Below are 15,790 nucleotides of genomic sequence, written 5' to 3' on the forward strand. Positions count from 1 at the left end.
AATATATGTGGAAAAGACAAACCTGGATCAAAGAAAGACAAGGCTCGAGCTTGTTGCCTTCTGGCCAGAGCTTCAGCCATTGCAATTTCTGCCAGCTTTTCTGCTTTTCGCTTCCGCCCTCGCCGTCTTTGGGGAAATAACAAGCCCTGCTCCAGCTGAAAATATGAAATATGCAGTTTGGTTTTTGTTGTTGGAGTGGGGTGGGTGAAATAAATCGGAATTATGTAATACTTACCTGCTACTATTGCAATGGTTTCATTTTCCAGACTCATAGTTCCCTGACCAAACAAATTATACCCTGTTCCAATATGTATTGGTAGGTCAGAATTGAAAAGAATATGATCTCTGACTCCTTCATCACAGCCAAAATATGGAATATTCTTTATTTGGACTTGAACCTAGACTACAGGACATCAAGAGAAGATGGGTGGAGGGAATCTTTACAATAGTAGCAGGTATGTATTATAAACAGGCATGTATTATAAAACTAAAATTAGTTTTATACACTAAAAGCTAGACTTTAATAGCAGTAATATATTACCTGCTACTGTTGCATTGCTAAATTGACCAGCTAAGAAGGAAGCTGATAGCCTCAACAGATCTGGTACAGAAAACTAATGTAATCCCCATCATGGCAGAAGTGTTCACTACTGTTAGGTGGTAGAAGGTTGTGCAAAGTGTTGTGCTGCTACGACAGGACTCACCCTGATACACCTAAGATCAAAGGAGAAGGTAGCATGGGACTGCAAGAAGGCATCTTTCAAAACCTCATGAAAAGAGGACTAACTGAAATTGGCCCAATAGGAAATGACACTACTTCATTGGATTTAATTATCATTAAAGAAAGGTCTCTCTCAATGAGGGTTGAAAAGTTTTCTTGGTACCGAGGGCAATCCACCCGGAAGCAGTGGCTGCTGAAATATCAAAGTACCTTTAATAGGTAGGAGCAGACACTTTGGACTCTTCCATCTCCCTTATTCTGAATAATAAAAAAAACTAACAAATGTATTGGGTTGAAAGCTCGCACCCTCCTTATATAGTTGGTCCTTAAGCTTCTTTTGTCAAAGGCTCTCATATAAGCCAAAAATGAGATATTCTGAAATGCAAGCACCTGTTCTAGTTTTATTATGCAAGCTGGCCAACAAAATGTCTTTTGACTAGTGCAATAAATGAAATCTGTTAATAATAATAATAATAAGAAGAAGAATATGAACAACAACAACAACAACAACTAATAATACTGGCAAATGGCACATGGTATTTGCTCAAAATACCAGATCTGAAAGGTGAACCTCCATACAGAATAATCACCTAAGTACAAAGGTAATAGTTTGCTTTTTCTGACTGTATAAAGGATTACTTCTTCCTGTGACAAAAAGTCCTGAACTACAATCTTCTGGCTCCAAGTGAGTTCCCCATCCAGAACTTAATGCATTGGTGTCCTGGTCAAGGTGGTAGTCTTCATCTTGAATAGTTTTTCCAGCAGAAATGTTGATAACCCAAACTTGCCACTTTTTTCTAACACCAAAAAGATCTGGGAATTGAAACCCCAAGTCTGGTTGTTTTCCACCCACTGCCCGTAATTGTTAAGAATGATGACACCACCTGAAAAGTGACAGCTATGTCTAGCTTTCCCATTAATGTGGGTTCAACAAAATTCTAATGTGTTTTACCTACCAGGCTATGTTGTAGTAAAGCTTCTGGGTCTGTGATGGGACTGCCATTTGTGTACCTTTCTGGAGTCTGCAAAACATGAAAGGTTGAAAATTCATCAACTTGACCGCAAATATTTTAAAACAAGGTACATGCCCAGTGTGTAATATTCATCTATGCAGATAAATGAACTTCTGTGCAGAAAACATTTTTCTTCTTTCAGTCAGTGAGCTTGACTGCCAACTTTTGACCTGAAATCCTTACCCTAAGAGTAAGCCACCAACAAGGTTTGGTCTATGTTTGTGAAGCAGAACTAATATAATTTTGAAGAAAGAAAAAAAACATTTTTCTTCTTTCATTTGCAATGACTTTGACCTTTTGACCCCAAGTTTAGGCTCTCCATGGAATCTGGTACCTGCAGATGGCTGAGAACTCGTTACACAAAAACCATTTTTCTTCATATAGCCAGTGAGCCTGACCTTTTACCTACCCCTCCCAATGGATTGGGTTCTTCCTTATCCCTAGTGCAAGCTATCCACTAAGTTTGTGGGGCCCCATGTGGCCGAGTGGTCTAAAGCGCTCTCTGTTACGGATCACTGCAATCTCGCCTCTGTCTGCATGGGATCGAGTCTCGGATTCAGCCAATGTGGGTATGTGAGAAAGCTTGCCACTAGCTTCTCGTGGGTCGGTGGTTCTTTCCGGGGTTTTCCCGGGTTCTTCCTCCACCATTAATACTGGCCGCCATGCATAGCCTATCGTGTGCTGCAAAATGGCGTTAAACTCTACAACAACAACAACTAAGTTTGTAGATGGTGAAAACTCGAGTTATTGTGTGTTAACCATTTTTCTTCTTTCAGTCACAGTGACCTGAACATTAAATCTTTTGTAATCAAAATAAATAAGATTCTTCCTTACCTCAAGTGGAAGCCATGCATAAAGTTTGTTAGCTGCACATGGTGGACAATATTCAAGTTATTTTGCAGAAACAAAGTTGATGACAGATGGATATTGTAACATAATATGCTCTGGCAGATATTTAAAACCTCCCTGAAAGTATACACAATTGCCAAAAGTTTTCAGTCATGCTCTCTTGTACTTTTATACAACATAAAACTTCTTACACTGAAAAGACTGCAAGGCAATCAACAAGACCTGACAGTAAATACTGAAATAAATGAATCTCTCTCATACATTTTTGTGGGCACCAGCCTTCTAAAAAAAAAGACAAAAAAGAGAACTCTGCTGCATCAGGATACTATCCAGCAAACAAATCCTCTAAATGGCAAATGGGAAGGCCACAAATCCATCTAACTGAAGATCTCATGATAAATCTGGCAACAATACAATATTCCTTATCCAGTTATGCTACAGAAATAAATGTTAGGAGGACAGGCCATTGAAGGCCACAGCATTTCAAGATAATAATGTGGAATACTGATAATAAAACTCGTTGAAGGTCCCATCGATATAAAGCTACAAGATACATTTGGTTAAACAAACCAAGGTACATTATTGCTGCTGTAAGGAATAAAATGAAAGATTTAAGCTATGTTCATTTAAATAAATTACATGTTCTGGTTTTGAATGAAGATGAATTTAAAGAAAGAAATATACCAATTGATGTGGCTTAGTAAAAACAAGACTTTTTCTATACTGAACAGGAGACTCAATGCCAAAAAAATTGGGCTGTCTATTCGGTGCACAGTCAATATACAATTTAATCATAATTACCCATCATTAGAACTATATATTATATATAAGTATGTATATAAGTATGCATGCAACATACAAAAGAACAGTAGACTATTATTAAGTCACCAAGCCATGTGCATAGATTTTGTACTTCTTTGAAAACACAAGCATCAGCTACTGTGTGCAGGACTCTAGTCTGATAATACAAGCCCGTTTGTTTGTACCCCCTACCAATTTAAATAATGAAAACCTTTAATGTGATAAAAAGTGCAAGGAACTTAGTCAATTCATTCAGTGATTTATAGTTTCTAACTCGACTCTGAATAGACTGGATCTAACACCGTCATCATATGCGTGTTTCATGCTTAACGGAAGTTTTCAGTGTAATACACGGATATGCTCAGATCCATTTCCAGTTTCTGGACAAGTCCATTTTCAGCAAAGGGGTGTATCACAACTACAGATGTACATACATAAGTCGTCTGTTTCCAACATTTACAATGCCGAATCAAGCAAAGGAAAGTAATGACAACTACAAATTTGCTTTTCATGTGGATTTAACAAGCGGTTTAATTTCTATGTTCATATATGCAGAGGGATGTAATTCCAAATTCTCGTTTTTTAAATCGGTAGGGGGGTAAAAACAAACAGGGATGTAGAGTCAGACTATAGGCATGAATATCAAATACTTTTCATAACAGGTTCCAGTTACACAATAATAAGCCAGAAGAAAATGGGTTAAAAGACTGGCTGGTCGAGTACAGGCCAGTACAAATATATATGTAGATTAAATAGTCTCATCAAAAGAGACATATATTAATTAGGATCATCGTAATACATATATATTAATCTGTATCATCATAATACATGTATATTAATTAGTATCATCATAATACATGTATTTTAATTAGTATCATAATACATGTATATTAATTAGTATCATCATAATACATGTATATTAATTAGTATCATAATACATGTATATTAATTAGTATCATAATACATGTATTTTAATTAGTATCATAATACATGTATATTAATTAGTATCATCATAATACATGTATATTAATTATTATCATCATAATACATGTATATTAATTAGCATAATCTAAATCACAGCAAATAAAACAATTCTGACAGAAAGGTCTGCATCTGTTGTAAAATGTTTCATAAATATATTGTAAAATTATTATAAATAACAAATGTTGCAAAAAGGCATTCATTCTGATGCATGCTTTGCTGATGCAGTAAAGGCTGGTAGTATAGTTTCAAATCTTAAAGTGTTAATATTGTGTTAGTACATTATAATTACATTTTTGTGGCACCATTGATTACAGCAAAACTAAGCAGAAAACAGAACAGATGTAGTAAGCATAAGAAACTAAAGAGGACAAAACTCAGGAAGTTCCTTGAGTTGAGTGTTAAGCTGAAGACAGAATTTATGTTAAAGAAGAGAATAATTAATTGGGCCAGTTTTAACTCACCACAGGAGAACTTTACAGTGTTTCATATTTCTCTGCTGAGCAGAGTTACCTCTGCCAACTTGTATCCATAGAAGTTTGTAGAATATCTCTTTGATACAAACACCAGACAAAAGTGAAAACATCAGTATGTCCAGAAAATTTCACAAAAATTGGACAAGATATAATTATGTTTTGATTATTTTAAATAGTATCATACATGTACGTTCTATCAGTTCCATGTTAGAGCCATGGACCCAAATAACAGATCAAACTTCTAATGTAAATGAGAACATGTCAGAAGTTTTCTGAACTTTTAATATGCTAAACTTTGATAAGCAGGTGAAATCACTGATCCACCCATTAACTTACAAATGTTAAAGTTTAACTTGCAAGTAAACTAAACTGGTGATAGACTAATCGACAGACAGGTGGATGAAGGGACATCACAATATAATACACTCTGCATTATCGTTTGCAACTATAATTTTGAAAAAAGTAACGAACAATAAATCTACTCTACAGCATGCTGTATGATATTCCTAACATGTAATTCCCATTTCAACAATGAAAGCACTATTTCCTATTTAGCCATGCAATAAATAAAAACAAGACATTGCCAATGCTAAATTTGACATACACCTCTCCCTTGTTAACTTGCGAGCAACAGGATCCATAAAAATTAACTGTAAGATCCATAAACATTGCAGCTGACCAGGGGTTGTGGGAGGGGGAAGTGTGGTAGTAGTGACTTTTGTTGATAAAAGAAAATTATAAACTTTGTCCTATACAAATATTTGAATAATGGAATTTAACATTAATGAATGCTAGGTCAAATAAGTTTATAAAATGATAAGTCTTAAATTAAACCCAATTGACATGAAGTACTCGTAAATTTAAGCATCAGTCACATTTAAGTTGCCTCCCCCTCAGTATTACACCAAGTGTATCCACTGTATGCAAACAAATGAACTAAAGCCTCACAGCTCATAAATTGCTGGATTTATATGCATCAATATGATGCAACAGTTAATTCCTCATGATAATGGTTTGAAATGCCATTACTTGAATGTTGATAACACAAGGAAATAAATGAACAAACTCTATTATATTGTTTGAACTAAAAACCACAGCATGTTGAACCGCCCTGGAAAACTACAGCTGCATATAACAAAAATAAAAATATGAACCAAAAAGAGAACAAGAGTCCCTTGAGGTGACCAATGCTCTCCTGTCCTGTGGCATCCATACTGGATGTCTGCAGGGAAACATGTTCATTTGGACCAAATAAATATCCAACGAAGTCTGACTGTGCAAACCTATGTTGATATGACCATCATTTCTGGAGAAGCAATAAAAAGATTTTCATGACAGCCACCATGGTGGCCATACTGATGTCAGATCAGCGTCATTTTTGTTCAGGACCAACTAGACACCATAAGATGACTTGTGATTAAAACCCCAATGTCAATATGACTTTCCATTATGAGCAACAACAAAAAGATTTTCAAGGTATCTGCCATGGTGGACATATCTGAAGTTAAAAATGCCACATTTTCAGTTTAGAACAACTAGATACCATAAATATTCTTCTGCTGGCTTTCCTTTGAGAAAAGCAGCAATATCTTCAAAATGTCAGCCATGGTGGCCATACTGGATGTCAGACTGGCACTATTTTCATTTAGGACCAACAAGACCCTATATAAATCTTATGGTAAAAACCTCATGTCGACATGACTTTCCATCCAGAAGCAGTGACAACAAAATTTTCAAGAAGGCCATTGTGGTGGCCATGTTAGATTGGCACAGTCTTCATTCAAGACCAACTAGCCACCATAAGTCTTCTGGTGTTAACCATACATTGATAAGATTCTCCGTTTAGAAGAAATAGCACTAACAAGACTACAAAAGATGGCTACTGTCGTTGCCATATTGGATGTCAGCTTGGCAACATTTTATTAAGGACAAACTAGACCAACAGAAATTTGTTGGGACACAGGTGATCGAATGGTCAAGTCAGGTGCTCACCTTTACAGATCACTCACGTCTCACCTCTATCTGCATAGGTTCAAGTCTTGGCTTGGACAACATGGGTATGCGACAAAGCTTGCCAGTATATCACAGGTCGATGGTTCTTCCTCCATCAACTATATTGGCTTATTTTGTTCTGAAAAATGGTGTTAAACCCACAATCCAAAGATTTTTGCTTAGGAAAATCTTAGAAAATGAACGATTTCTCATTAAAATGTGCACATTTCATAATGATGCCAAATTTATGTGCACATTGACTGCCTTTTTCAATGACAAAACAGGTGATAAATAAAAATTTCATTAACCAATTTTCAATTATGATTTTTTTTAAATGGTTAAGCAAACTGAAGCCTATTTTTGGCCAATGCTATAGGAAAACAATGTGATCAACACTTGCCTCTATGCTAGTAGCAGGTTCCTGAGTTAATCTGGGTTTACCAACACGAGGGAGTGGTGTACTACATGAATCAAAAACACTACCAAATATTCTAACCATACTTATTTTCATGCCAGTCTGCACTGTAAAGTCATCATGTGCTGAGTAAAACAAACCTGTGAAAGCAGGTAGTAGTGAGGTGTAGGAGTTACTGGTGCTTGTTGCCATGGTGACAGGGGCCATACTACCTGAGATGCAGAAAAGTTGAAGCTGGATTCGCTTTGACTCTCATTGTCGCTGGAAGCTGCTGAGGCAAGGTTTTGATTTAAAATCTGCTGAATCCTGGCAGCTGTTGATGGTATAAATTATTTATGTTAGTACAATTTTTGCATATCTATAGATACAACAAAATTGCTTAGGGCTGCACAGGATAAGAGTTGATTTCATATTTTAAGTACAGAACATGCATTGTAAAATAATTATATTAGTAACAAGGTGTTTTGATAACTGTTTCCTATTTAATATCCAATCATTCTGTTTAAATTCTTGACCCTTCATGTCAGAGTAATGGAGGTTTGTTCTTGATGTAATATACAATCCAAGTCTTAATTTCTTCCCTTTTGATTGGAAAACTCCACAGCAGTGTGTTGACAACTGTCATATTGAAAACACAACTCATTTAACACTGATGTAACACAAATTTGAACTGTAACAGTCCGAATTCTCTTAGTACTGATGAGCTATTTATGGATAAAAAAAGTATTTAAATCATGTAAAATTCTAAATTGCTATCTATGGGCAACTAGTCAAATTTTGTAAAGTACCTTCCCTGGCATCAATTTATGTCCATCTTGAAAGTTCTTAAAATGCTGGTCCAAACTGATACTATATGTGAAAATTGATGCATTATGTGACAAGATATTAGGTTTATTTTGACAACTGTAGAAAATTACAATGAAATTTAAACTAGAAAAGTTCTACATACTGTGCAGAACCCTAATTCTGCTAATGTTATGATGTGGAATAAAAATCATGGAATCAACAGTACAAGTTTTGATACTGTATAATGAAAGAAAAGACTTTCTACAGCATGTATTATAAACTGCATAAAACCTAACAGCATCATAAAGCAATCAAACATGTTTAAAAAAAATTTCAGTGTTTTGTAAACTTTAAAATGACAACGACTACCTGTTGTATACAGACTTGTATGAAATCACCTCTGTGGCCATGGTATACAAAAATATAACATACCTTTCTCTGGCTCCATATCATACTGTCGTTTCCTTCCCCCCTTCTTATGGAATGTTAGCTTCAGTCCATCACCCTGCAGCACAATGGACAAATACAAATTAGATAATGTATAAGCAAGCATTTAAAAGTAAATAATGTTTGAAATAGGCTAGCACTATCATTCAAACTTAAGTCAAGTAACTTGCCAGAAATGAAGCCAAGAATCATGTTCCCACACTTCATTAGTAATTATAGATCATCCCATCACAAGCCAGAAATCATGTTCCCACACTTCATTAGTAATCATAGATCATCCCATCACAAGCCAAGAATCATGTTCTCACACTTCATTAGTAATTACAGATCATCCCATCACAAGCCAAGAATCATGTTCCCACACTTCATTAGTAATTATAGATCATCCCATCACAAGCCAAGAATCATGTTCCCACACTTCATTAGTAATTATAGATCATCCCATCACAAGCCAAGAATCATGTTCCCACACTTCATTAGTAATTATAGATCATCCTATTACAAGTCCCAACTAAGTCACTTTTGCTGAACATTCTATATGGTTTGTTAAAAATTCAATAATCACAGCTACAATCCTCCCTAATATGGCCTCAGGTTTCATGTGGTCCTACCTAACCTTCATGTACATAGCTTCATGTAAATACAGTCAAACATGTCAAGAGCAAAAACCTATGAGAAAATACAAAGTTAGCTTTGTACACAGGTGACCTCTGTCCATGGTTTTACCTTATAAAATTGGCTTTTGAACAAATACCATGAACTAAACAAAAAATAATAATAATATCAACAGCTATTATTATATTATATTATTATTATTACTGTATCTATGTTGTTTCAAGCGCACTACTAAAAACAATCAAATCATAAGATATGCATATATGTTGTTTTCTCTGAAATTACACAAGATCACTGTATTCTGCTAACTTTAATCCTTCCTATAAATTAAATCAACACTGACATAAAATAATCAATGATCCTTGTTTTGTGTATCATGACAAAACAATAATCTCACTATTGACAACTTACATATGACTGATGACTGACTTTCTTGCTGGCGAGTTTGTTTAAGTTAGGCTTACTTTTGTTCACACTTTAAAAATAACATCTGGATTAGCCAGTTGCTCAACTTGATGAAATCAAAAGACAGTCGGCTGATGTAAGAATCCTGTAATGAATAGGACATCAAAGGAGGCCATATATGATAATGGCTATTTCTTGGTGACTCGTGAACTGAACCTTCACAGACAAGCTTTAAACGCTGAATAATCCCAGACCCTAATGAAATAGGATGTAATTTGTATCTTTTCTCACAAACATATTTCTTCGGAGATTGCATTTATTCAGAGGCAAAGTGATGAAGACATCAAATTATACCTGTCACACTGGCATAAAAGGCACTTCCATTTCTGCTGTAATAACACAACTACCATTCCCACTATGCACCACATGTATTGCTTCGACCCTCTACCCTAATGATAAAATCTAACTTGTTCCCAAATTAGACAGATTGACACCTTTGAGTAACACTTCCAACGTGACTGGAGTATAGAGTACAAGCAGGATAAGAAATAAATGCACATCGATTAACATGATATTCCTTTATCTAAAAAAACGCTTTCCATATGAAGCATACATTTAGTTTGCACAAACCGAGCTGGCACTGTTCATACATGCCAGAGACTGCTTTAAGCAGGTAACTGTTACAGACAGGACATTTATAAAGGAAATATGCTGGAGGGAAATCAGAATGGCTGTTGTGAATAGGTGACCGCTTGGTAAAGGTGATCTTTAGGACAAGTTAGCTTTAAAGACAAAAACTGGAAGGCTCATTATAAAAAACACAAAATAAACAACAGTGTTGAAATCATCTCCGATATTCTTTGAAAGAGATACTTTCTAATGATAAGGAATTTTACCATGCCAGCTTCTTTTGTGGGGGGTGGCAAATGACAGCCGATAATGGGTGACATCATACAAGGTACATGTATACCTAATTTAAAACAAGCATTTAATGGCCTTATATCTATATCACTTCCTTGACAACTATTATTCAAGGTATCTGCATCCCTAATTTAGTTTGCTCACCCACAAATTATTCTGTGTCTTATCACACCACTTCTTCATAGCCTATGCAAACAGAAAATAATTTATTGACCTCCTCCATATCCAAAAATGTTGTAAATTTATTTACTGTTTCATGTTATCCTGTTTGTTCCTCAGAGTAGTAAGAATTCTGCTTAAGAACTGAATCTCTTCTCACAATCCATACTTTTTTCCCCTTTTCTTTTTCATAAAGGCAGAACTGCAATTTTAGCCAGCCTGAATGGATTCTGGAACTGGTCTTCAGCCTATCCAAACATAACTTTTCACAATTCTTGCAAGCTGTTCTTAAGATATTTCTGTCAAAAGTGCACATCTTTTTGCAGGGCCTAAATAATGAGGAGCCAACCATCTCTGCATCCTCTGCTTTCTTGGCTACGGTTTTTTTTTTTTGACATCAAACCATCAGATCATTTTCACTCCCAAGTTTCCTTCTTAGAACAATAACAAGATTTTCAACATAGCTGCCATACTGGATGTTAAGATCAGCACCAATTTCATTTTAGGATAAACAAGACATCGTAAAGAAGTCTTTTGGTGAAAACAGTCAATATGAAACTCATTCTGGATATGTAACAAGATATTAAAGATTGGCACCATTTTCATTTATGACCAAAAACTAGACATAAAAAGTCTTTTCAAGGAAACCCTACATTAATATGATATCTATTCGTAAGGAATGGTAATAAAAGATTTTCAAGGTGGCTGCCATGCTGGCTGTATCTGATCTTAGATCAGATTCATAGAACTAATTCAATACCTTATCTTCCGGTGGAAGACCCACATCAACATGACTTTCCATTCCATTTATGAAAAGCCTTAAGATTTTCAAGATGGCAGCCATGGCAGTTATATTTGATGTCACATTGGCAACATTTTCATTTAGGCCCAACTAGACAGCATATTAATTTGACTATCCATCTAGGAATAGCAGCAATAACCAGATGTTCAAAATGGTCACCATGGCAGCCATATTGGAAGTCAGATCAGCATCATTTCTACTTATGACCATCTAGATAGGCTAAGAATCCCATGTCAATATGACTTTTGTTAAAGTGAAGTAGGAAAAACTATAAGATGGATAAACAAGGCATCCCATAACTATTCTGGTCTATAACTGCTAGATTTACTAAAGGTTAAAAAGAAAAAGTTTTCCATCTATACCTCTGACATTTGAACTTCAAAGTCTTTTTCAAGGTCTTTCTTTTGTTCAAGTTGGGAGTCCCCAGCATCTGACTGACTAAGATCATCCTGGCGTGGTGTTGAGTTACTCAGAGGTGTGACGCTGCGTGAATCACCTGCTGCCAATGTTGACATTTTCTTGGGGAAGGGCCACTCCCCAGTTTCCACACAGAAACAAATATGCTCCAGTCGATGGAAGATAACTCGGTCCTGAAAACATTGAAAGTTCTTAATGAAAAATATACCAATTGTAATAAATATTCTTTTGGTCTCAGGGACCTAGAAATGTACAAATTAAAAATAGTCCATGTACTGCTTCAAGATTTGTACTATCTAATCTTGAAAGTAACTGTATTTGATTTTCAGCCAATTCCACCACTTTACACTTTATCACAGCCTCAAAGAATATCTGAGCTCATCTAGAGAGAAAGTTACGCAGGAAGTTCCAACTAAAGACCTGACAAACCTAACAAGATCTTATCAGTCAGCCAGTCAATTTTTTTCAGTAAGTTGGACTAATTTTCAGTAAGGTGCAACAAAATACCATGTTCAGCTATTTTCAAGCTGGAAAACATCCATTTCAAAGTCTAAAAGTGTGCTTCAACATTGCAATAGTAAATATCATGTTCAACTCAAACGTTTGTCAAGTTTTACTGCAACCTTCATTACCTCCAGTATAGTTTCACAAACTGCAGTTCTGAACCCTACACAGCTCAATGGCTTCTTGATATCTCTTAACCTGACATAATCCTTGAAAAAATACATTAAATTTCACTTGGCTATGGCAATCATCCTTCCCAACATGTGACATACTTTGGCTGTGGCCATGGCAATCATTCTTCCCACCATGTGACATACTTTGGCTGTGGCCATGGCAATCATTCTTCCCACCATGTGACATACTTTGGCTGTGGCCATGGCAATCATTCTTCCCACCATGTGACATACTTTGGCTGTGGCCATGGCAATCATTCTTCCCACCATGTGACATACTTTGGCTGTGGCAACAGCAATCATCCTTCCCACCATGTGACATGCTCAAATCAACACAATGTCCACTAAATGTAACAGTTCCCCTTCCTGCTTTCTTCCCCAATAATCTGAATATTCCCCTTTATTCTTCTGCACTATTAACATTTTTTCAGAGCATTTTTGTCCCTTTTGTCCTGGTATGTTGCTTTTTGGATACCATTTAAAAAGACATAAGCAAAAACTTGAGCATGCAGACATTTTGCATCATAAAATATGCAGTCTAAGACATCTGAGGTACTCTAGTAAAGCTAGCCTGGTTCCCTGACTAATTACACTTGATCTACTATAAAATCCAAATCCTAATCAAACATGGACAAGCCAGTATCAGGATTTTACAGCAACAAGCATATTTCCATATTGATAAATGCTTTAATTACTCAAGTCTGTATTATAAAGGTCATTTCTGTGAGACTTAATCGTAAGGGTTGGAAGGTCTGCAAGAACAGTACTCTGGCTCTGACTACCAAGACTAGTAGGCTTCTACATCATAACTTGAATATTCTACATTTTTTAAACTATACAGACATTTCACAAGATCATAAAAAGTGCACAGGAAGTCTGGTACCAAAGTTTCATATGTAAGTGTTTTCTACAAGTGTCTGCACAAGCTTTGCTACCAGATTTCTTACATGTTACACTACCATCTAATTTTGAATTTGTCAAACTTGGAGTAGTTAATACCTTTGGCCACTGAGACATGTCATGCATAACCGAGTCTACTTCTGCATTGGTCCCTTCCAGGTCATCACAGCTTGTACCCATTGCTTTGGTACTCTCCTGTGAATAAGAAAATTCAAGGTAGCGAAATTATTTTTAATAAATGTAAACCAAAACAATAAGTTTTGACTTTCCTGGTATCATCTGTACCGTACATTACATGCAAAAAAAAAGAGGTTTTGCAAATCAGTCTACATACTAATCCCACTAAAGCATGGAACTAAACAACATTTTCTGTGTTTATTTCATACATTGTTGTATTTATTATATACAATTTGAAGGAAGAGATGTGAAGGAGGTAAATTCTGTCTTGCTGGTAATAAATGCCTTCCAGCAATCTTGATCTTTATAATGCATGATTTCATCTAAAGAATCTACTTCAATCAATAGTGCAATATCACATGCTAACATGTTACCTATGTACAGCAGCTAAAAAGGCTGATGACAAACACTGCTGAATCCCATCTTTTCTACACTTTGTTACAAGTGAGATTTATGGAAAAACTAAAAGATCAATTGTAATAGCATCACTGTTACAAGAGTAACACCTAAAGAATGAGACAATAAAAAACACTTTGAGCCCAACTCACCTCTTCAAGTTCTGCCTTAAATGAATGCTTTTCACCTCCTTGTTTGCAAGAAGCATCAACATGTTCCTCCATACTCTCAGTCCAGATCTCTTTTGCTTCAACCTCAGTCTTAACCTCTGATCTACCCACTGATGACTCCTTTATCTTAATCTCTTCCGCTTCCTTGACAGATTCTAGCTTCATCTTTTCATCCTCGATCTCTTTCTTAATAATATCTGAGGCATCTCCTTTAAAAGAATTTTCAGAATCTTGTTTCTTATCACACAGATTTTCAGTTTTCTTACTCTTTACTTCTCCATCTTCCACCTCCATTTTGATTTCTTCTTTTACACTTCCACTTTTTGCTCTAGTCATGTCACCCGAGTTTTCATCATCAGTATTCTCCCTCTTAATAAACTCCTTTTTAATCGAGATTTTGTCATCCGCTGATGCAGCTAGTTTCACATCCTCCTCAGCATTTTTTTCATTCTCCAACTTTCCTGCAATAGATATTAAAGCTGTGGACATCCTGGTGATTATGAGAAGTTACCTACAGTAATTCTTTAACAGTGTCCAAGTTAAATATTTTCACTTCTAAAGGGACCAACCCAGTGGTCTATGATAAGAAATATTATGATTTTGGAAACCCAATTTGAGCAAATAGAAGTATCTGTTGTCAAATCTACTATACTGTCAATGTGACAAGCAAAATAATTCACAGGTGAAAACTTGAACATAAGCCTAATGTCATGGATAGAAAATAATTTTGTTGCCTCAGATACTGTCAAGATATACCTACATGCTTAGTATGGTTAAAATCAGTAACTAATATTGTGTGAATGGTCCTTTATAGTTCAAAAACCTAAATAATGACCAACAAGCAGAAACCATTCACGGTATTTTTCAGACATATCCATAAACTGGGTTTGCTAGAAATCCACTGACATTTGTTGAGTCATTGTGCTTATAAACCATTATAAATATATTATTTTTTTAAAAACTAGTCTTCACTTTTGACCTTGAAATCAAGGTTAGAGTGCTCACTATCAACATTTTTTAAATGCTAACAAAACCGATAATAGATCTATCTGATAAAAATCCAGTTGTGTATGTACAACTCAATGTGGTCATTAGTTCAAGGAAGTACCCAAAAATGTAAAAAGGGACCTATGACTAGATCCTTCGAATGAACTTACTACAGCTAAAAATAAATATTCAGAACTTTAAGATAAAATAATTTTTACTTTATAAATGGAGATTGTTTAAGTATTTTTCCCTTTGGTTTGGTTTTTGTGTGTTAAATGCCATTTTTCATCACAATAGGCTATATAGTGCTGCCAGGAAAACCCCAGGACGAACAACCAACCCACAAGAAGCCACTGGTCAGTTTTCTAACCTACCCAGATTGGCTGAGCCTGAGATTCAAACACACATGGACAGAGGCCAGATAGTAGTGATTGGTAAAGGTGAGTGCCTTAGTCCACTCAGCCACCTGGGGCCTCTTGAGCCATATTCAATGTAAGAGAAGCACCTGCCTGACTGAGGACAAACTAGCCATTAACAAAAGACTTTGGGTGAAAAGCTCATCTTGATTTTACCATCTAATCAGGAGAATTAGTGACAAGATTTTCAATATCTTCATTGTCATTTGAGGTCAACATTTAATTTCAGGACCAACTAGATACTGTAATTAGTCTTCTGGTGACAAT

At 35.7% G+C, this 15,790-nt stretch overlaps 1 protein-coding gene across 1 annotated transcript in view; it reads right to left on the bottom strand.

Moving 5' to 3' along the window:
- LOC149783039 (ATP-dependent chromatin remodeler CHD7-like) overlaps positions 1–15,790 on the bottom strand; it is an 84,622-nt gene that overhangs the window by 10,442 nt on the left and 58,390 nt on the right. Inside the window, exons 32-38 of the mRNA XM_089934626.1 lie at positions 14,103–14,581; positions 13,477–13,572; positions 11,746–11,973; positions 8,467–8,539; positions 7,389–7,561; positions 1,678–1,743; positions 23–155 (exon numbers count right to left, since the gene is read on the bottom strand). Of these exons, the coding sequence (XP_089790752.1) occupies positions 23–155; positions 1,678–1,743; positions 7,389–7,561; positions 8,467–8,539; positions 11,746–11,973; positions 13,477–13,572; positions 14,103–14,581 (1,248 nt within the window). The remainder of the gene's footprint in view (positions 1–22; positions 156–1,677; positions 1,744–7,388; positions 7,562–8,466; positions 8,540–11,745; positions 11,974–13,476; positions 13,573–14,102; positions 14,582–15,790) is intronic.

The sequence above is a fragment of the Sinohyriopsis cumingii genome, chromosome 15, assembly GCF_028554795.1.
Source record: "Sinohyriopsis cumingii isolate HCF-2022 chromosome 15, ASM2855479v2, whole genome shotgun sequence".
Taxonomy (NCBI): Eukaryota; Metazoa; Mollusca; class Bivalvia; order Unionida; family Unionidae; genus Sinohyriopsis; species Sinohyriopsis cumingii.